The 21,298-nt window shown below is 42.7% G+C and overlaps 1 protein-coding gene across 1 annotated transcript in view; it reads right to left on the bottom strand.

The window, feature by feature from the left end:
* Positions 1–20,751, bottom strand: part of LOC112247251 (serine/threonine-protein phosphatase 2A catalytic subunit beta isoform) — a 28,147-nt gene extending 7,396 nt beyond the window's left edge. The window contains exon 1 of the mRNA XM_024415962.2: positions 20,389–20,751. Coding sequence (XP_024271730.1) covers positions 20,389–20,469 — 81 coding nt within the window. The 5' untranslated portion in view covers positions 20,470–20,751. The remainder of the gene's footprint in view (positions 1–20,388) is intronic.
* Between the last annotated feature and the right edge of the window lie 547 nt (positions 20,752–21,298).

The raw sequence follows: 21,298 nt of genomic DNA, 5'->3' as shown, positions 1-21,298 counted from the left end.
CTGCTGCTGGCCCTCACAGATTCTGCCTTATGCTCCTGTTGGTTGACACCCAGTAGATGATCTACTGCACATGACCAACTTTAGTTATGGTGTCTGGTGAAGCGGTTCTTGATTTTTAATCCAAATTTTGTTTTATCAAGAATAATGAAACTGTTAGAACTTATACTTCCCATTGTGTTTAATTTCTCATGGTTGTATCATTGTAACATTTGCATTCTTTGTAAGAAAAATAGTGTAGGCTTTCACATGGAATAATAGAACTCTTGAAGCTCAAATTAAGCCTGAAGCGGAATATACAAGCCCTTAAACAACAATGCAGTTAAGAAAAATACAAAATAAAGAAAATAAGTAAAAGTAACAAATAATTAAAGAGCAGCAGTAAAATAACAATAGTGAGGCTATATACAGGGGTACAGAGTTAATGTGCGGGGCACCAGTAAGTCAAGGTAATATAGTAAAGTTGAGGTAATATACACGTGGTTAGAGTTATTAAAGTGACTTATGCATAGACAATAACAGCAGCATAAAAGAGGGGGGTAATGCAAAAAGCCATTTGATTAGATGTTCAGTAGTCTTATGGCTTGTTTAGAAGCCTCTTGGACCTAGACTTGACACTCCGGTACCGCTTGACGTGCGGTAGTAGAGAGAACAGTCTATGACTGGGATGGCTGGGGTCTTTGACAATTTTTAGGGCCTTCCTCTGACACCGCCTGGTACAGAGGTCCTGGCTGGCAGGAAGCTTGTCCCAAGTGATGTACTGGGAAGTACGCTCTACTCTCTGTAGTGCCTTGCGGTCAAAGGCCGAGCAGTTGCCATACCCGGCAGTGATGCAACCATGCTCTCGATGGTGCAGCTGTAGATGCTTTTGAGGATCTGAGGTCCCATGCCAAATCTTTTCAGTCTCCTGAGGGGAATAGGTTTTGTCATGCCCTCTTCATGACTGTCTTGGTGTGCTTGGAACTTGAAGCTCTCAACCTCCACTACAGCCCTGTCAATATGAATGGGGGCATGCTCAGTTCTCCTTTTCTTGATTACGTTGAGGGAAAGGTTGTTGTTGGCCAGGTCTCTGACCTCCTACCTATATGCGGTCTTGTCATTGTTGATCAGGCCTACCACCGTTGTGTCATCGGCAAACTTAAATTATGGTGTTGGAGTCGTGCCTGGCCGTGCAGTCATATGTGAACAGGGAGTACACAGGAGGGGACTGAGCACGCACCCCTGAAGGGCCTCCATGCTGAGGATCAGAGTGGCAGATGTGTTGTTCCATACCTTTTTTTGTAGCATTGAAGGTCCCCAAGAACACAGTGGCCTCCATCATTCTTAAATATAAAAGAAGTTTGGAACCACCAAGACTGTTCCTAGAGCTGGCCGCCCAGCCAAACTGAGCAATCAGGGGAGAAGGGCCTTGGTCAGGGAGCTGACCAAGAACCCAATGGTCACTTTAACAGAGCTCCTGAGTTCCTCTGTGGAGAAGGGAGAATCTTCCAGAAGGTCAACCATCTCCGCAGCCCTCCGCCAATCAGGCCTTTATGATAGAGTGGCCAGACGGAAGCCAATCTTCAGTAAAAGGCACATGACGGCCCGCTTGGAGTCTGTCAGAAGGCACCTAAAGACTCTCAGACCATAAGAAACAACATTCTCTGGTCTGATGAATCCAAGATTGAACTCTTTGGCCTGAATGCCAAGAGTCACATCTGGAGGAAACCTGGCACCATCCCTATGGTGAAGGATGGTGGTGGCAGCATCATGCTGTGGGGATGTTTTTCAGCGGGAGGAGGAGTCAGGATCGAAGAAAAGATGAATGGAGCAAAGTACAGAGAGATCCTTGATGAAAACCTGCTTCAGAGTGCTCAGAACCTCAGACTGCGGCGAAGGTTCACCTTCCAACAGGGCAATGACCCTAAAGCACACAGCCAAGATAATGCAGGAGTGGCTTCGGGACAAGTCTCTGAATGTCCTTGAGTGGCCCAGCCAGACCTGAGACCTGAAAATAGCTGTGCAGCTAAGACCCTGGATCATTGTTACTCTAACTTCCGCGATGCATATAAGGCCCTGCCCCGCCCCCCTTTCGGAAAAGCTGACCACGACTCCATTTTGTTGATCCCTGCCTACAGACAGAAACTAAAACAAGAAGCTCCCACGCTGAGGTCTGTCCAACGCTGGTCCGACCAAGCTGACTCCACACTCCAAGACTGCTTCCATCACGTGGACTGGGAGATGTTTCGTATTGCGTCAGACAACAACATTGACGAATACGCTGATACGGTGTGCGAGTTCATTAGAACGTGCGTTGAAGATGTCGTTCCCATAGCAACGATTAAAACATTCCCTAACCAGAAACCGTGGATTGATGGCAGCATTCGTGTGAAACTGAAGGCACGAACCACTGCTTTTAATCAGGGCAAGGTGTCTGGTAACATGACTGAATACAAACAGTGCAGCTATTCCCTCCGCAAGGCTATCAAACAAGCTAAGCGCCAGTACAGAGACAAAGTAGAATCTCAATTCAACGGCTCAGACACAAGAGGTATGTGGCAGGGTCTACAGTCAATCACGGACTACAGGAAGAAACCCAGCCCAGTCACGGACCAGGATGTCTTGCTCCCAGGCAGACTAAATAACTTTTTGCCCGCTTTGAGGACAATACAGTGCCACTGACACGGCCTGCAACGGAATCATGCGGTCTCTCCTTCACTGCAGCCGAAGTGAGTAAGACATTTAAACGTGTTAACCCTCGCAAGGCTGCAGGCCCAGACGGCATCCCCAGCCGCGCCCTCAGAGCATGCGCAGACCAGCTGGCCGGTGTGTTTACGGACATATTCAACCAATCCCTATACCAGTCTGCTGTTCCCACATGCTTCAAGAGGGCCACCATTGTTCCTGTTCCCAAGAAAGCTAAGGTAACTGAGCTAAACGACTACCGCCCGTAGCACTCACATCCGTCATCATGAAGTGCTTTGAGAGACTAGTCAAGGACCATATCACCTCCACCCTACCTGACACCCTTGACCCACTCCAATTTGCTTACCGCCCAAATAGGTCCACAGACGATGCAATCTCAACCACACTGCACACTGCCCTAACCCATCTGGACAAGAGGAATACCTATGTGAGAATGCTGTTCATCGACTACAGCTCGGCATTCAACACCATAGTACCCTCCAAGCTCGTCATCAAGCTCGAGACCCTGGGTCTCGACCCCGCCCTGTGCAACTGGGTACTGGACTTCCTGACGGGCCGCCCCCAGGTGGTGAGGGTAGGCAACAACATCTCCTCCCCGCTGATCCTCAACACTGGGGCCCCACAAGGGTGCGTTCTGAGCCCCCTCCTGTACTCCCTGTTCACCCACGACTGCGTGGCCATGCACGCCTCCAACTCAATCATCAAGTTTGCGGACGACACAACAGTGGTAGGCTTGATTACCAACAACGACGAGACGGCCTACAGGGAGGAGGTGAGGGCCCTCGGAGTGTGGTGTCAGGAAAATAACCTCACACTCAACGTCAACAAAACTAAGGAGATGATTGTGGACTTCAGGAAACAGCAGAGGGAACACCCCCATCCACATCGATGGAACAGTAGTGGAGAGGGTAGCAAGTTTTAAGTTCCTCGGCATACACATCACAGACAAACTGAATTGGTCCACTCACACAGACAGCATCGTGAGGAAGGCGCAGCAGCGCCTCTTCAACCTCAGGAGGCTGAAGAAATTCGGCTTGTCACCAAAAGCACTCACAAACTTCTACAGATGCACAATCGAGAGCATCCTGGCGGGCTGTATCACCGCCTGGTATGGCAACTGCACCGCCCTCAACCGTAAGGCTCTCCAGAGGGTAGTGAGGTCTGCACAACGCATCACCGGGGGCAAACTACCTGCCCTCCAGGACACCTACACCACCCGATGCTACAGGAAGGCCATAAAGATCATCAAGGACATCAACCACCCGAGCCACTGCCTGTTCACCCCGCTGTCATCCAGAAGGCGAGGTCAGTACAGGTGCATCAAAGCTGGGACCGAGAGACTGAAAAACAGCTTCTATCTCAAGGCCATCAGACTGTTAAACAGCCACCACTAACATTGAGTGGCTACTGCCAACACACTGTCAATGACACTGACTCTACTCCAGCCACTTTAATCATGGGAATTGATGGGAAATTATGTAAATATATCACTAGCCACTTTAAACAATGCTACCTTATATAATGTTACTTACCCTACATTGTTCATCTCATATGCATACGTTGATACTGTACTCTATATCATCGACTGCATCCTTATGTAATACATGTATCACTAGCCACTTTAACTATGCCACTTGGTTTACATACTTATCTCATATGTATATACTGTACTCGATATCATCTACTGTATCTTGCCTATGCTGCTCTGTACCATCACTCATTCATATATCCTTATGTACATATTCTTTATCCCCTTACACTGTGTATAAGACAGTAGTTTTTTTTTTTGGAATTGTTAGTTAGATTACTTGCTCGTTATTACTGCATTGTCGGAACTAGAAGCACAAGCATTTCGCTACACTCGCATTAACATCTGCTAACCATGTGTATGTGACAAATAAAATTTGATTTTGATTTTGATTTGATTTGATTTGATTTGCAGCGTTTCTCCCCATCTAACCTGACAGAGCTTGAGAGGATCTGCAGAGAATGGGAGAAACTCCCCACATACAGGTGTGCCAAGCTTGTAGCGTCATACCCAAGAAGACTTGAGGCTGTAATCACTGCCAAATGTGCTTCAACAAAGTACTGAGTAAATATTCCGAATCCTCATGTAAAATGTCAATTCAGGTTTTTTTTGCAAAGAAATCTAAAAAGTTGTTTTTGTCTTGTCATTATGGGATATTTTGTGTGGATTGATGAAAACAAACAATGTAATACATTTTAGAATAAGGCTGTAAATGTAACAAAATGTGGAATAAGTCAAGGAGTCTGAATACTTTCCGAAAGCACTGTTTTGTAACTATGTGGTCAAGTTTGAAGCTACACAATACAATGAAATGCCTACTCGCAATAAAGTTGTCCTCGCAAACAGTGCAATGATATTTACATTTATATTAGGCTATAGCCTATAAATAGCTATATCACGTAGTCATAGGCATATTGTTGTTTGTTCCTGAACTGGTCGAATGTGCAGAGCTATCCTTCAGCACCACAAGCTTGTTCAACTTCTTTAACCCAATGAGTCCCACCGTATGGCTGGAGCATTTTGGACTTCCAACCACTTTTAAACAAGGTGTGTTTGAGCTACAGACTTTAAATAGTAGTACACTTGGATTTGTCCATTTCTTCTGCATCCGTAGATACCAAACATTAGTCTGCATGATTAACGGGGGCTGAGCAAGTGCAGTTTGTGAGACTGGGGCTTTTATACAAAAACGTCTGTTGAGTCCGAACTGGAGCCCGAATTCTCACTGCATAACAATCACCATGAAAAGGCATAATTCTTGCCTACCCCAGTCACGGTTATTTAAGTCTTAAATGTGAACAATGGGTCTGGTCACCTCTCTTGGCAAGGGCATCAAAGTCTGGTGTCATCTTTGATGTAGAGATTCTTTGAACAGCTGACAAGTGGTCATTTGTTAAATTTGACCTATGACGGGATTGTAATTCATGACTGAGAACAACACACATAAGGGGACCCCAATAAAACAAACGTCCTTTGTGTGTGCGCTTTTTAACGTTTGGAAACTTTGTTTCATTCAGTGAGCCATAGAACTGGTCTATTGTTGCTGTTTTGTACTTCTCCTTCAAAGCACTGTCACGTTGGATGTCAATGAGCTCCAATTGTGGTGTGTGGCTGGTGGTGCTTTCTCACTGTCGAAAGATACAAGCTCCAGCTCAGGTCTCTATCTTGGTGAAGCGGGGGGAAAACTCAGCATGCAGGTCGATTAAAGTGCTACTGTATGTCTCAGTCCGGCACTGCAATGTGGGCGCGTTCAGTGCAGGCAATGTTGGAAAATGAGTGAGACCGGCTGTTCATTTGTCTAGATAACAACATAAGTTTGGCCTTGAATGCTTCCACATTGGAATACCATTCATGCACAAAAACACAATTTCCCTGCAGTTTCACATTCAGATCGTTCAGATGCCCCAATATGTTCGCACCGAAAGCTAAGTCGCCCAGCCAGTCAGCCTCAATTCGGAGAAGTCGTCAGCTTTACCAACTGTATCAAGGAACATACCCATTTCCTATACCCCCTCTCAAAATCGTAACTCAAATATAATATTTAATGCATAAAAATAATATATAAATTTGCGGGCTGGATTGAAGTAGATCATTGGAAATCCCAGGACATGGTGTCTATAATAGAGGTCGACAGATTAATCAGGGCCGATTTCAAGTTCTCTTAATCAGTAATCTGCATTTTTGGACACCGATTGTGGGCGATTACATTGCACTCCACGAGGAGATTGCGTGGCAAGCTGACTACCTGTTACGCGAGTACAGCAAGAAGCCAAGGTAAGTTGCTAGCTAGCATAAAACTTATCTTATAAAAAACTATCAATCTTAACATAATCACTAGTTAACTACACATGATTGATGATATTACCAGTTTATCTAGCCTGTCCTGCATTGCATATACACAAGTATATATTTGTAAACCTGCATATTTAGTTAATATTTCCTTGCTAACATTAATTTCTTTTAACTAGGGAAAGGGTGTCACTTCTCTTGTGTTCGTGCAAACAGAGTCAGAGTATATGCAGCAGTTTGGGCCGTCTGGCTCGTTGTGAACTGTGTGAAGACCATTTCTTCCTTACAAAGACCGTAATTAATTTGCCAGAATTGGACATAATTATGACATAACATTGAAGGTTGTGCAATGTACCAGCAATATTTAGACTTAGGGATGCCACCCGTTAGATAAAATACGGAACGGTTCCGTATTTCACTGAAAGAATAAACGTTTTGTTTTCAAAATGATAGGTCATTAGGTTTAGGTAATTAATATGGTCAAAACCGGAAACTATTTGATAGAGCAGTCTAACTGAGCAGTGGTGGGCAGCAGCAGGCTAATAAGCATTCATTCAAATAGCACTTTCGTGCATTTACCAGCAGCTCTTCACTGTGCTTCAAGCATTGAGCTGTTTGACTTCAAGCCTATCAACTCCCGAGATTAGGCTGGTGTAACCGATGTGAAATGGATAGCTAGTTAGCGGGGTGCGCGGTACTAGCTTTCCATTGGTGACGTCACTCGCTCTGAGACCTTGAAGTAGTTATTCCCCTTGCTCTGCAAGGGCCGCGGCTTTTGTGGAGCGATGGGTAACGATGCTTTGAGGGTGGCTGTTGTCGATGTGTCCCTGGTTCGAGCCCAGGTAGGGGCGAGGAGAGGGACGGAAGCTATACTGTTACACTGGCAATACTATAGTGCCTATAAGAACATCCAATAATCAAAGGTATATGAAATACAAATGGTATAGAGAGAAATAGTTAACGTCATAATTCCTATAATAACTACAACCTAAAACTTAACGGGGAATATTGAAGACTCATGTTAAAAGGAACCACCAGCTTTCATATGTTCTCATATTCTGAGCAAGGAACTGAAATGTTAGCTTTCTTACATGGCACATATTGCACTTTTACTTTCTTCTTCAAAACTTTGTTTTTGCCTTATTTAAACCAAATTAAAAACATATTTCATTATTTATTTGAGGCTAAATTGATTTTATTGATGTATTATGTTAAAATAAGTGTCCTTTCAGTATTATATTATATTATATAATTGTCATTATTACAACAACAAAAAAGGGCGATTAATCAGTATCAGCTTTTTTTGGTCCTCGGCGTTGAAAAATCATAAAATCGGTCGACCTCTAGTCTATAATACAGTAATAAGCTCACATAGTTGCTGTCCCAAACGCCACGCAGTTGTCACCGACCAGTATATTCATTTCCCAGTGAGCAAACAATTTCTGTACTTACAGAATTCATAAACATTTATATTTAATCAGGTTTTTGCTTTGGCAGACTTTTTGTTGTTGACATTTGTCAATAAAACTCATGAATGTAACTGTTTATGTCAAATTGTTTTGTGTTCTACTTCTACGGTCCTGAAAAGAAAATGGTAAAACACTTAATTGTAAGCTAAATGTGAGGGCTGGACATGCAGATACATTAAAAGCAGATTTTTGCTGGGGTCTCAGGACTGATAGGGTTAACATCATTGCATCAAGATCTGTTACCTATGCCTAATAGTCACTCAACACTTATTATTGGAATAAATATAAAATTCATCACTTCTCACAATGGTGCTTGTTTAGTAAAGTTGCAAGATCACAATGATTAATTTGTATTTTACATAACAGAATATAATATCAGAGCATAGTAGACCTATAATGTTACTGTTCATTTCTAACAAGATTTTAGGGTGGTTAGCTGAAGCTGAATAGTCCTCAAAAAATACAAGGCTAATAGTTAACACCTGCTCTAATTCGTTCACAAACACAGTAATTCAAGATCTAAATGCATATTCCATGAAACTGATTGAGGTCAAACAATCAAATGACTGGCCTGGAGATGTAGTTTGTACATTTGTCAAATCCTTTCGGGCTAAATTCCAGGTAAACTTGGTGAAGACAATTAATTACAAAAAGCATGCTTCTAAAAAAGAGCTACAAAACTAAGTAAAAATACATATTAGGCTGAAAGATATTTGCCTGGCTACCCATCCACATCGCGTCGGCCAACTGATGTTTCTTTCCACAATGAATGCATGTAGCGATCGATTGAGCAGCGGAATTAATTTCAGGGTGAGTCGCCAGGCAAGAAAGTTATAAACCTAAAGGATTTTGACAAACTTGCTCATTAGTTGCTCATTCAACATATTTGCTGCTACTTCACTTAATCCCGTTTTAAAAATTTCCCTTCCTAACGGTTTTACATTCCGAGACCAACCAGAAATGTTTCCTTTGCCAAATAGCCAGCAAACACGTTACGTAACCACGACCAACCCCCACGAAATGGATTGATAATGTCATGACCTTCCCAAAACATTAAGGCAACGTAATCTGAAGGTAATATCTCAACCACTGCATTTGGTGATCTTCATTATCTCAACACATGACAGCAATGTATATTCATAACATTAGATATTGGCCACGATTCCTGATTATACCCAAGGAGAATGTCACAGTATGACTAATATGTTTTTCAAGGTTGCATGCACATTTGTATTGCTGTATTTATGAAATCATTCAGTATTCCAATTGCTGTATAGCTCACACTATTTGAGATGTGAAGAATGCACCGCATTTTGGGGGGAATGCATAGATGTACGATTTCAGTCAATTCTATGTTTAGATTGTTTTTAACAAGAAATCTGTGGAGTGGTTGAAAAACGAGTTTTAATGACCCCAAACTTCCGACTTCAACTGTTTATGCTGTGTATCGTATGGAGAGAAAATATAGCATTTTGGCTTGTATAACAATAAGACACTGGAGTGTCCACTATAAAAATAGACTTCTGCTATTGGCCCAGATCATCTGAGAGAGAGAGAGAGCGAGAAAAGTGTTTTCTGACTGGATATTTTCCTTTGCTTTGGTGAGACTCTTAGCTCTGTCTGTATTGTTCTCTCTCTTTGTGTAAATATAACATATTCATTGAAATGGCCTATATCAAATAGGAGTCTTGACAATTTACTCAATGTCAACCATGCACTGCCCTGCTGTGCACTGCCTGATCCAGTTCAGCAATATTTTTTGTCAATTGGACAACGCTCTGTGTTCTTCCACACGTATTGTGTGGAAGGAAATTTGCAACACAAACAAACATGGAGGAGAGTGAATGTGACACAGAGCTTGTACCTAAGAGGTGCTACTTCGGTCACATGGATGTGGTTTGGGTATGAAAAGTCTGACGGACCAGAAAACCGTCCTCTGCAAAATATGCTGCAGGCCAGTCCCGACAACAGGCTCAAACGCCACGAACCTCTTTTACCACCTACGCAAGTATCATGTGAAACAGTACGGAGAGAGTCTACGGTCGAGTGCTCAAAACAAACCCCCGACTCAGACGTTGCAAGAGGCTTTTGCCCTCGTCACACCATATGTCAAAGACTCACGAAGTTGGAAGGAGATAACAGCTGCCGTTACAACTTACATCTGCAAAGACATGGCCCCAATTTACACGGTCAAGAAACAGGGGTTTCGTGAGTTGGTGCTAACACTCGACCCAAGGTACCAAATGCAAATTGATGTGACACGTATTAATGCCAAAAAAACATGCAAAACAGGCAAGCCGCTAAATATATATTTTAGGACTATATTTATATTCTTTACAACTATAGTTACCTTTTATACATTCATATTGTATTACATGCTTAATTGAAAATTTGCAAAGGTTCTAAATAAAAGTACCTTTTATTTGTTGAGCATTATCAACAATGTAATAAGAAATAGGCCTTTACACGTGGTCATTTAATACATTGACAGAAAATGTGCTATATCATGATATGTATCGTTATCGGGATATGAAATGACCTATATCGGGACATGAGATTTTGGCCATATCGCCCAGCTCTAGTTATTGGTACCCTTTTTTTTTGGCAAGGAAAATACCCGATATCGGTATTGGCCAAAAATATCATATCGGTGCATCACTAATACTAAATAATGTGTGTGAATTTAGTTTTGATTTAGAATGGACCATTATCATGCACCTGTCTAGAAACAGTGGCCGGGTGGGAAAAAAAAGACTTGTCATATGCACTTAAACAGCAAATGGAGGATGCGTTTTCCTGTGGTTCATTTTCATACCAACCAGGTAGGCTTTACTCCTGTTGTAAAGCAAAGCAATGTGCTTAATATTAGGAAATGATAAATAAATATAGTAGGCCGAGCCTATAGAAAGCTGATGGTACCTCTTTTTAATAGAGGTCATCACTCAGTTCTCAAACAATTGCATAGCCTATAGAAATATTGCGCAACATGAGCATATGGGCTCTGATTTTCGATAACATTTGCATTGATGTCAGAGTAACTAGAGGGACAATAGAGTGCTGAGTACCAAGTAGTTAGCAAGTTTGGTTGGCTACTCATGAGCATCAGCAGCATCAGCTTGGAGAAGCCCAGTTACTGTAACTAAACGGTCACGTGGAATTTGACTGCGGTCATGATTCGTGAACGCTGGTGTGACAGTAATACGGTTACCGTAACAGCCCTGTGTTGACTATACAGCTTTTACGGTTATAATTGGACCCTGCTGGTCATCCATGAACGTCTTTGTGTGCTCTATCCTGTCTGATCATCCATCCGTCAGAGAGGACGAGTGGAAGGAGAGGGGAGTAGAGAGGAGGAGCATCTATGGGGAGCAACAGCCCAGCCTGTTGTGTCTGCCCTGTGTCTCACCATTCCTTGCACAACCCAGCCTGGGCCTAAAGTGACATTGGCATGAGGTTTTGAAGTGTTTTTTGAAAGCAGTAAGAGTCTGTTTTTTCCCACCAAATATGGTGTTTAACCCATAAGAGTCAACGCCCCATCTAAGCAGGGGGAGGAGGGGGGGTTTTACTAAGCTACATGGAATTGTTTAAAGAAGGTTATACTAAGGATGATTTTTCTATTTGATTTAGAATTTTACGACCCCTTAAAATATTTTTTGCAGGGATACTTCATGTAAATTTTATTTGACCTTACTGCTATTAGCCCACACCAAAAAATTCCATAGGTATGTCCTTCTGAAGTGTCTGTCCTATATTTGAGAGATACAAGATCAGGAAACATTTGCTTTCCTTGTATTTAAAAAAAAATACATGTATGTAACCACTTATTTTTGGCATTAAACAGTCTACATTTATACTTCCAGTACAGGGGACCTTCAGACCAGTCTTGTGAGGCCTGTGGGCGTCCTAGAGAAAAACATGTACGTGAGAGTCTCACCTTTCCACAGAGGGATCATACTAGTGTGTAGCCCAAACTGTTTGGACGCAGCAGACGGAAGTTGGCAGATCGGCTGTACCGACTTCAGACAAGTCCTAAGACGCTTGTTGTAGAGCGCCATCGTTTTGAGTCTCATCTTTCCATAGATGTGTTTGTAATCCATACCGTTCCGACGATCCAGACGATTTTGTGAGAAGACCGATTTTCAAGATGTCTCATGGTCTGACAAACAACGCTCTAACTCTGTCACCTTTCAACGCAGATATGGAAGTGTGACATAGGCGGATGCAGACACATCCAATCGGCCAATATTAGCTAAAAATGCCAATAGCGGCCAGATGTCTAGTCTAACTAACTCTGATGTGCAAAACCGATGTCAAAGCTGACGTGCATACCTATATAAAAGTAGGTAGATGACGTAACGATGCCACAAAAAAATACAGCGCTACACAGAACAAAAGCTGAAAAATACTAAGTGCACACTTCCAACAACTAAACAAGTTAAAGTCAAGCAGTCATTTGAATTTTTTTTTTTGCCCTGGCGGAGTTACACATTATTATTATTGAAAAGCACATCCATGAGCTACTTGTTATGGGCGTCACTGCTATTAGCTTCACAACTGACATTTGGACCAGCGATGTCAGCCCCATGAACATGCGGAGTCTGACAGTACAGTGGGTCGACGAGGATTTAGTACTGAGGAAAGCACAAGACTGTGCTGGGTCTCATACCGCTGCTGCCATTTCAATGGCATTTGAGAACATGTTTGAAACATGAACACACTCCTAGCTCCATTCAAATAACTGACTGGAGAAATAAGCTTATCAACTGCGCCTGCAGCAGACGTGATGCCCTGTCATGGCATTGAAACGCATGCTCAACAAAACTGCCGACACAGACCGTGGGGTTAAACTTACAAAAGTACCGAACAAGCGATTCGGTGGCATTCTCTCTGAGCCTCCACTGTGTCACCACCATGCTCAATGCTAGGTACAAGGACTGCTACTTCGATGCAGACAAGAAACAGGGTTTATGTGAAATATTAGATACAGCTGGACAAGATGGAAACAGACACAGTGACAGTGGGACTGAGGAAGAGAGGCCACGGACTGACAGAGCTGAAACTTCACTGCTTGACAGGTATGATGAAATCCTGGTTGAGACTGAACAAATGAACAAAACAGCAAGTAAGTGAAAGAAATAGGTTTTACTGGAAATGGGGACATACGTAGATGGCAACAAAATAACCTTTTGGTCAGTGTGTGTTTCAACTATTTAACTGTACTATAATACTTAAAAAGGCCACAATTATTTAAATATCGGTTATCGGTACCGTTTTTTTGGCAAGGAAAATATCAGTATCGGCCAAAATGACATATTGGTGCATCCCTAGTAAATACATGTACTTCTTCGATCCAAATTCAGCCAATGTGACAGAAATTACAAAGTCAGGCTTTTTATCAGAAAACTGCAAGAGAATTTCCCCAAACTACTTCAACTACTACGTCATCTACCAACGGTAGGCTACTGTGAAAGCAGTAAATGCCACAAAAAAAGTGGGGGATAAAAATATGGTGTGACTCCTTGACTGGCTACTGCCTTACTTTCAGTGTGTACACAGATCAGGGGGATGAAGCAACAGAGCTTGGCTTAGCCTTAGTTGTCATAGAGCTCATGTGGGGCTCTCTCTCGTCAGATCACCAGGTCTATGATGACATCTTATTTTCCCTCAAACCCCTGGTGAGAGATTTTCTTGGCACTAACACATACTATTGTGGCACAGTAAGGCACAATAGGAAGAATTCCCAAGGCCATTATGGAGGGCAAGCTCCACAGAGGTCAGATTCTAAAATGGTCTGTGGATAATGTTATGGTGTGCTGCGGGAGGGACAAATGAGGTGTACTTTCTATGTTCTAATAGCTCAGAGAATGACACCCTAAAACCAGTATCAAAATACAGGAACAACATTCAGTTCTGTGTTACAGAGCTGGTCCTGGATTACAACAAGAAAGAAAATGGTTGGGGTTGACCATCAACCAGTTCAGGAGCTACTATAATGTTGGACGCACAGCCAGGAAATAGTGGAAGTAAGTGTTTTGGGGGGGATGCTCAAAATTGCTATTATCATGCTTACATTGTGTGGGGGACCCTGCAAAGGCTTCTTCCCAGAAACCACAGGTGCATGTCCCTGAAGGCATTCAAAATGCAGCTTCGTGATTCGCATTCGCTTTGTGATGGATATAGTGGCAGGAAGCGGGAAGCCAAGAATGTGGCACCAGGGGGTGTAGACAGAGTTGTTTCTCATAATTTGAAAGCAGCCACTCCCTGGTGAAGTTTAAAGGGCGCAAGAGAGGGTGTGCTGTGTGCATCCAGAATGGAAGCAGGGCAAAAAGTGGGAGATGTGTAGAAACCTCCATTGGGTGCGCTACGTGTTCTGTGCCCCTTTGATGGATGGGGCCGTGCTTCCAGAAGTTCCATGACACGTTGTAGGCTAAATGCAAACACTAAAGTGACCCGTGTGAAATAGGCAACAAAAAAAGTCTTAAGCTAGCCTAACATGGGATGCAGGTAGCCTGGCGGGTAGGAGGATTGGGCCAGTAACCGAAAGGCTGCTGGATCTAATCCACAAGCTGACAAGGTAAAAATCTGTTGTTCTGTCCATGAGCAACACGCTTCAGCAACTTCCATGACATGTTGTTGACTAAATGCAAACACTTGCGTGACATTCATTTTTACTACAAATCTTATCAGAAATGTCTATGTTTAAAATTAGTCTCTGAACAGTTGTGTTTATCTAATACTTGTTGCATTCTCTAAATTGTTGTCAAAGTACTATTTCTATATTTTGTGTCAGGCCTGGTCTCTACTAAATTGTGTTGGGAGAGGTTTTTTTTATATTTTGAAATTGTCTGAATAGTCATTTGCATTTTTACACTAACAGAAGTAAGAATCTTTGCCAATCCAATGGCCTACTTTGTGTGGGTTTGGAATTAATTTCTGAATATTGTTTTGATACATTTTTGAATATGTACAGTACCAGCCAAAAGTTGACACACCTACTCATTCAAGGTTTAACAAAAATAAAATAATTACAAATATTTTCTACATTGTTGAACAGTGAAGACATCAAAACTATGAAAATAACACATATGGAATCATGCAACCCCCCAAAAAAGTGTTCAACAAATCAAAATATATTTAATATTCTTCAAAGTAGCCACCCTTTGCCAATACTGTGCAAAGCTGTCAAGGCATTATCTCAAGCAGCTTCATGAGGTAGTCACCTGGAATGCATTTCAATTAACAGGTGTTCCTTGTTAAAAGTTCATTTGTGGAATTTATTTCCTTCTTAATGCATTGGAGCAAATCAGTTATTTTGTGACAAGGTAGAGGTGGTAAACAGAAAATAGCCCTATTTGGTAAAAGACCAAGTCCATATTATGGCAAGAACAGCTCAAAAAAGCAAAGAGAAATGACAGTCCATCATTACTTTAAGACATGAAGGTCAGTCAACGTGGAAAATTTCAAGAACTTGTGCCCAAAAAATGTATTCATGTTGGATACACTGTTCCATGAATGTCCCACAAAATCACCCTGTTATCCGCATTTGGGTATTTTAAATGTGGTCACCCTATTTGCACTGCGTGAGGAGGCACCTCGGGCAACTTGCCATCTTAGCTGCCGCACATCTAGCATTTCACAGCAAAACGAGTCGTTTTATGTAACGCAGACACGTGTAGAAGTGGACGACAGTGCCACACAGTTCGCCCAAAACAAAGATCTGCACAACATGGAAGATGCATTTCTCACTCTAAACTATACAAAATATGGATTTAATATAAGAGTTCTCTGTTTTTTGTAGAATCACCTGCAACTGGACACGGATGTTTATAAGATACATTTTTCCCCCAAATCGAGAATATAAACAGATTATTAAACTAACCTGCTCTGGGCGATACTATGTTGGCATTTTGGATAGCTAAACTAACCTGCTCTGGGCGATACTATGTTGGCATTTTGGATAGCTAAACTAACCTGCTCTGGGCGATACTATGTTGGCATTTTGGATAGCTAAACTAAACCTGTAACGCCCAGTAATGGAAACATAGAGTGCGTTCATAAATTCACTCTGTCTTGTAGGCTGTATCTCGGTCGTGATTGGTCACAATTGGCCCAGTGTCGTCCAGGTTTGGCCGGGGTAAGAATACGATTTTTTTTACGGACTTGCCTAGTTAAATAAAAGGTTACATAAAAAATGTATTAAAAAATATACTTAGATTTCAGAGCGCTCTCATCTGAGTGTGCCGGAGCGCAGAATAACTGATGAATTTACAAACGACCAGAGCGCACTCCAGATTGAATTTACGAACACACACCCATAGTTATGAAATCGTATGTGCCAAATACCATGAAAAGGTAAGGTCTACAGACCTTACAAGCCCTTAACTCATTCTTGAACTGCATTGTTGGTTAAGAAAATATTTACAAAATAAACACAAAAAAATAAACGTAACACAAAAATAATAATAATAATAATGAGGCTATATATATAGGGGGTACCGGTACCGATTCAATGTGCGGGGGTACAGGTTAGTAGGTAGGGGTAAGGTGACTATGCATATATAATAAACAGCGAGTAGCAGCAGGGTAAACATTTTTAAATAATTTGGGGCCTTCCTCTGACGCCGCCTAGTATATAGGTCCTGGATGGCAGGAAGGTTGATCCCAGCGATGTACTGGGCCGTACGCACTGCCCTCTGTAGCATTTTAAGGTTGGATACCGAGCCGTTGCCATACCAGGCAGTGAGGATGCTCTCAGCGGTGCCGCTGTAGAACGTTTTAGGATCTGGGGACCCATGCCAAATCTTTTCAGTCTCCTGAGGGGGAATAGGTGTTGTCGTGCCCTCTTCACGACTGTCTTGGTGTTTTTGGACCATGATAGTTTGTTGGTGATGGGGACACCAAGGAGTTTGAAACTCTCGACCCGCTCCACTTCAGCCCCGTTGATGTGAATGGGGGCGTGTTAAGCCCTCCTTTTCCTGTAGTCCAGCTCCTTTGTCTTGTTCACGTTGAGGGAGAGGTTATTGTCCGGTCACCACACTGCCAGGTCTCGGACTTCCTCCCTATAGGCTGTCTCATCATTGTCGATGATCAGGCCTACCTGTGTTGTCAGCAAACATGATGGTGTTTGAGTCGTGCTTGGCCACACAGTCTTGGGTAAACAGGGAGTACAGGAGGGAACTAAGCACGCACCCCCGCATTGAGGATCAGCGTGGCAGATGTGGTTGCCAACTCGTACCACCTAGGGGCAGCCCGTCAGGAAGTCCAGGATCCAGTTGCAGAGGGAGGTATTTAGTCCCAGGGTCCTTAGCATAGTGATGAGCTTTGTGGGCACTATGGTGTCGAACGCTGAGCTGTAGTCAATGAATCCCTGCACATTGACTCGGTACCGGTACACCTGTATAAAGCCTGATTGTTATTTTATTGTTACTTTAGTTTATTTGGTAAATATTTTGGTAACTCTTCCTTGAACTGCACTGTTGGTTAAAGGCTTGTAAGTAAGCATTTCACAGTAAGGTCTACACATGTTGTATTTGGTGGATGTGACAAAGTTTGGTTTGATTTGAACAGCATTCTGGGGGGGGAGGGGTGCAAATTGGAGTGGGTCTAGGCAAGGGTTTGAGGGATGATGGTGTTGATGTGAGCCAAGTTCTTAGCTAACGACGTGAGTGCTAGGGGCGGTAGTCATTATTTTTAAAAACATTTTATTTCACCTTTATTGAAGCAGGTAAGCTAGTTGAGAACAAGTTCTCATATACAACTGTGACCTGGCCAAGATAAAGAAAAGCAGTGCGACACAAGACAGAGTTACACATGGGATAAACAAACAAATAGTCAATATCACAATAGAAAAAAAGGTCTATGTACAGCGTGTGCAAATGAGGTAAGATAAGGGAGGTAAGACAATAAAAAGGCCATAGTGGCGAAATAATTACAATTTAAAAACTGGAGTGATGAATGTGCAAGTAGAGATACTGGGGTGCAAAGGAGAAAAGAAGAAAAAAAATAACAGTATGGGGATGACATAGTTGGATGGGCTATTTACAGATGGGCTATGTACAGGTGCAGTGATCTGTGAGCTGCTCTGACAGCTGGTGCTTAGTTAGTGAGGGAGATATGAGTCTCCAAACAGTGATTTTTGCAATTCGTTCCAGTCATTGGCAGCAGAGAACTGGAAGGAGAGGCAGTCAAAGGAAGAATTGGCTTTGGGGGCGACCAGTGAAATATACCTGCTGGAGCATGTGCTACGGGTGTGTGCTGCTATGGTGACCAGTAAGCTGAGATAGGGCGGGGCTTTACCTAGCAAAGACTTGTAGATGACCTGGAGCCAGAGGTTTTGGCGACAAATACGAAGCGAGGGCCAGCCAACGAGAGCATACAGGTCGCAGTGAAGGGTAGTATATGGAGTTGTGACAAAATGGATGGCACTGTGAAAGCAAATTGGATGCAGTCTGAGTAGAGTGTTGGAGGCTATTTTGTAAATGGCATCACCGAAGTCAAAGATCAGTAGGATAGTCAGTTTTACGAGGGTATGTTTGTCAGCATGAGTGAAGGATGCTTTGTTGCGAAATAGGAAGTCAATTCTAGATTTAATTTTGGATCGGAGATGCTTAATATGAGTCTGGAAGGAGAGTTTACACTCTAACCAGACACCTAGTTATTTGTAGTTGTCAACATATTCTAAGTCAGAACCGTCCAGAGTAGTGATGCTGGACAGGTGGGAAGGTGCAGGCAGCGATTGGTTAAAGAGCATGCATTTAGTTTTATTTGCATTTAAGAGCAGTTGGAGGCCACTGCCAACTTCGTCTGGAAGTTAGTTAACACAGTGTCCAAAGAATGGCCAGAAGTATACAGAATGGTGTCGTCTGCGTAGAGGTGGATCAGAGAATCACCAGCAGCAAGAGCGACATCATTTGATGTATATAGAGAAAAGAGTCAGCCCGAGAATTGAACACTGTGGCACGCCCAGAGACCGCCAGGGGTCCGGACAACAGGCCCTCCGATTTGACACACTGAACTCTATCAGAGAAGTAGTTGGTGAACCAGACGAGGCAGTCATTTGAGAAACCAAGAATGTTGAGTCTGCAGATAAGAATGTGGTGATTGATAGAGTCGAAAGCCTTGGCCAGGTCGATGAATACAGCTGCACAGTATTGTCTCTTATCGATGGCGGTTATGATATCGTTTAAGACCTAGAGCGTGGCTGAGGTGCACCCATGACCAGCTCGGAAACCATATTGCATAGCGGAGAAGGTACAGTGGGATTCGAACTGGTCAGTGATCTGTTTGTTAACTTGGCTTTTGAAGACCTTAGAAAGGCAGGGAAGGATAGATATAGGTCTGTAGCAGTTTGGGTCTAGAGCGTATCCCCCTTTGAAGAGGGGGATGACCGCGGCAGCATTCCAATCTTTGGGGATCTCAGACAATACAAAAGAGGTTGAACAGGCTAGTAACAGAGGTTGCAACAATTTCAGCTGATAATTTTTTAGAAAGAGGTTAGGCAGGTTACCTTCACTTTCTTGAGTACAGGGACTATTGTGGTCTGCTTGAAACATGTAGATATTACAGATTCAGGCTGCGGTTCAAACTCATAAAAGACATACCCTCGTCCACTTACCCTTGACTTATTCCCTTGGGGGAATCCCCATCACCATCTTGGAGGGCGGTACAAATGATTAGCCAAGCAAGGGAGGTTTGCAACTTAAGCTCCACAGCCCACGTTTTTAGTTGAGTTTGCAAGTGTACAATTATGTTCACTCCGGGGCCTGAAATCCCCCATAATACAATTTGTGACAATTGCACAACCGCTAAGAAAAGCCTGACAAAACTTTAAAACAACATTAATAGAGGAGTCTACATACAAATTGTAAGTAAAAACAAATGCAAATATTTAGAAATTGTGCTACTAATGCACATGACTACACAAACACATCTCGTAAAAAGCAAATATGTTTTTTTTTGTTATCTTTTGGAAATTTTCCTTCTGAAGTTTCAGATAGGCAGGCTATCGTTAGTTAGCTAATTAATTTGCTAGCTATCATACAGTAGGCATATATTAATAATAATAATTATTAATAAATAATAGCTAATATAAGTAGACATGCACTCATAATTGACTGTAGCGCATATAAAGCACCACCGGTGGCTGAAAACACAACCGTCGCGGGATGAACTAGTGACACATTTCCGGGCAAGGGCGGTCCATTTAAAAATCACTCCTCCCTCGCCCTGCAACTGTATACTCGTCAGACGTCATGAAACGTCATCAGAAGTGTCCACTTCCTTTGAGGGCTGAGGGGGTAGGGTGTGTCTTTGTGTTTGGATTGCAGCCTCGGCAGGGAGAGCTATCTGACATACAAATTGTCCGCTAGTTATCGGTGAGAAGCTAGCGTTGAAGAAACGCACTCAGTTGGATGTCCTTACCTTTTCGCAGAGCGTTCTCACTTGATTCTCCGATAGTTGCTTGCATTCATTCAGTTGCTCGACCCATTGGTCTAATTCCATCGTAAAGACTTTATCGTCTTTTAGCTAACTGGTGGATATGGTGAAGTAATGAAATAACGTCAACCGGAACTATGGGTGGCGTTGTAGCTAACTTAACGATGCGCAGCTCTCTATCATCAACGAGCTAATCACTGATTATTGTCGGTACCGATATCCTCAATACAAAGCTAGTTAATCTTCCTGGTATTTGTATGTCCCACGTATACACCGTGTGGGACGGCACTGTTAGTTCCCTGTCGCCCCCTACAAAGGAAACTCACTGTATAATGGCCGCTCTGATCGACGTTTTCTTCATCGATGAGGCTTAACGGCAGTTGGCATCCAATAAATGTTGCATTACCGCCATCTACTAGACTGGAGTATAACTCCCTTATACTTTGCTTAATTAGTTACAAAAATATATATAATACAACAAATACCCTACCATATAACACTACACTCACAAAAAATAAAATGATATAATAATAAATACCCCACTCCACAATTTAAATGTATTTAGTCCTACTTCAGGCCAACAGCCTGAAAGGATGGGACATCACTGCTAAACACACTGTAACACTTCCTTCTAATGTCAAGTCTCGCACACCCAAATACCTCTCTGCAGCTGCCAACACAACCTTTATTTTCTGCGACTTTACGTTCCATCCATGGAGTATAGTCAATAATCATTGCTGTTAATACAAAAAAATCCAATATTGCTGAAACATATCACTTGTTGGAAGTGGCGGAGTTAGACATAGGCAACATGGGCAGCCACCCAGGGCGGTATTTTGCCAGGGGCGGTATTTTGCCAGGGGCGGTATTTTGCCAGGGGCGGCATGGGGCGCCC

The sequence above is a fragment of the Oncorhynchus tshawytscha genome, linkage group LG33 (genome assembly GCF_018296145.1).
Source record: "Oncorhynchus tshawytscha isolate Ot180627B linkage group LG33, Otsh_v2.0, whole genome shotgun sequence".
NCBI classification, from domain to species: domain Eukaryota; kingdom Metazoa; phylum Chordata; class Actinopteri; order Salmoniformes; family Salmonidae; genus Oncorhynchus; species Oncorhynchus tshawytscha.
This window is presented reverse-complemented; position numbering and strand designations above follow the sequence as displayed.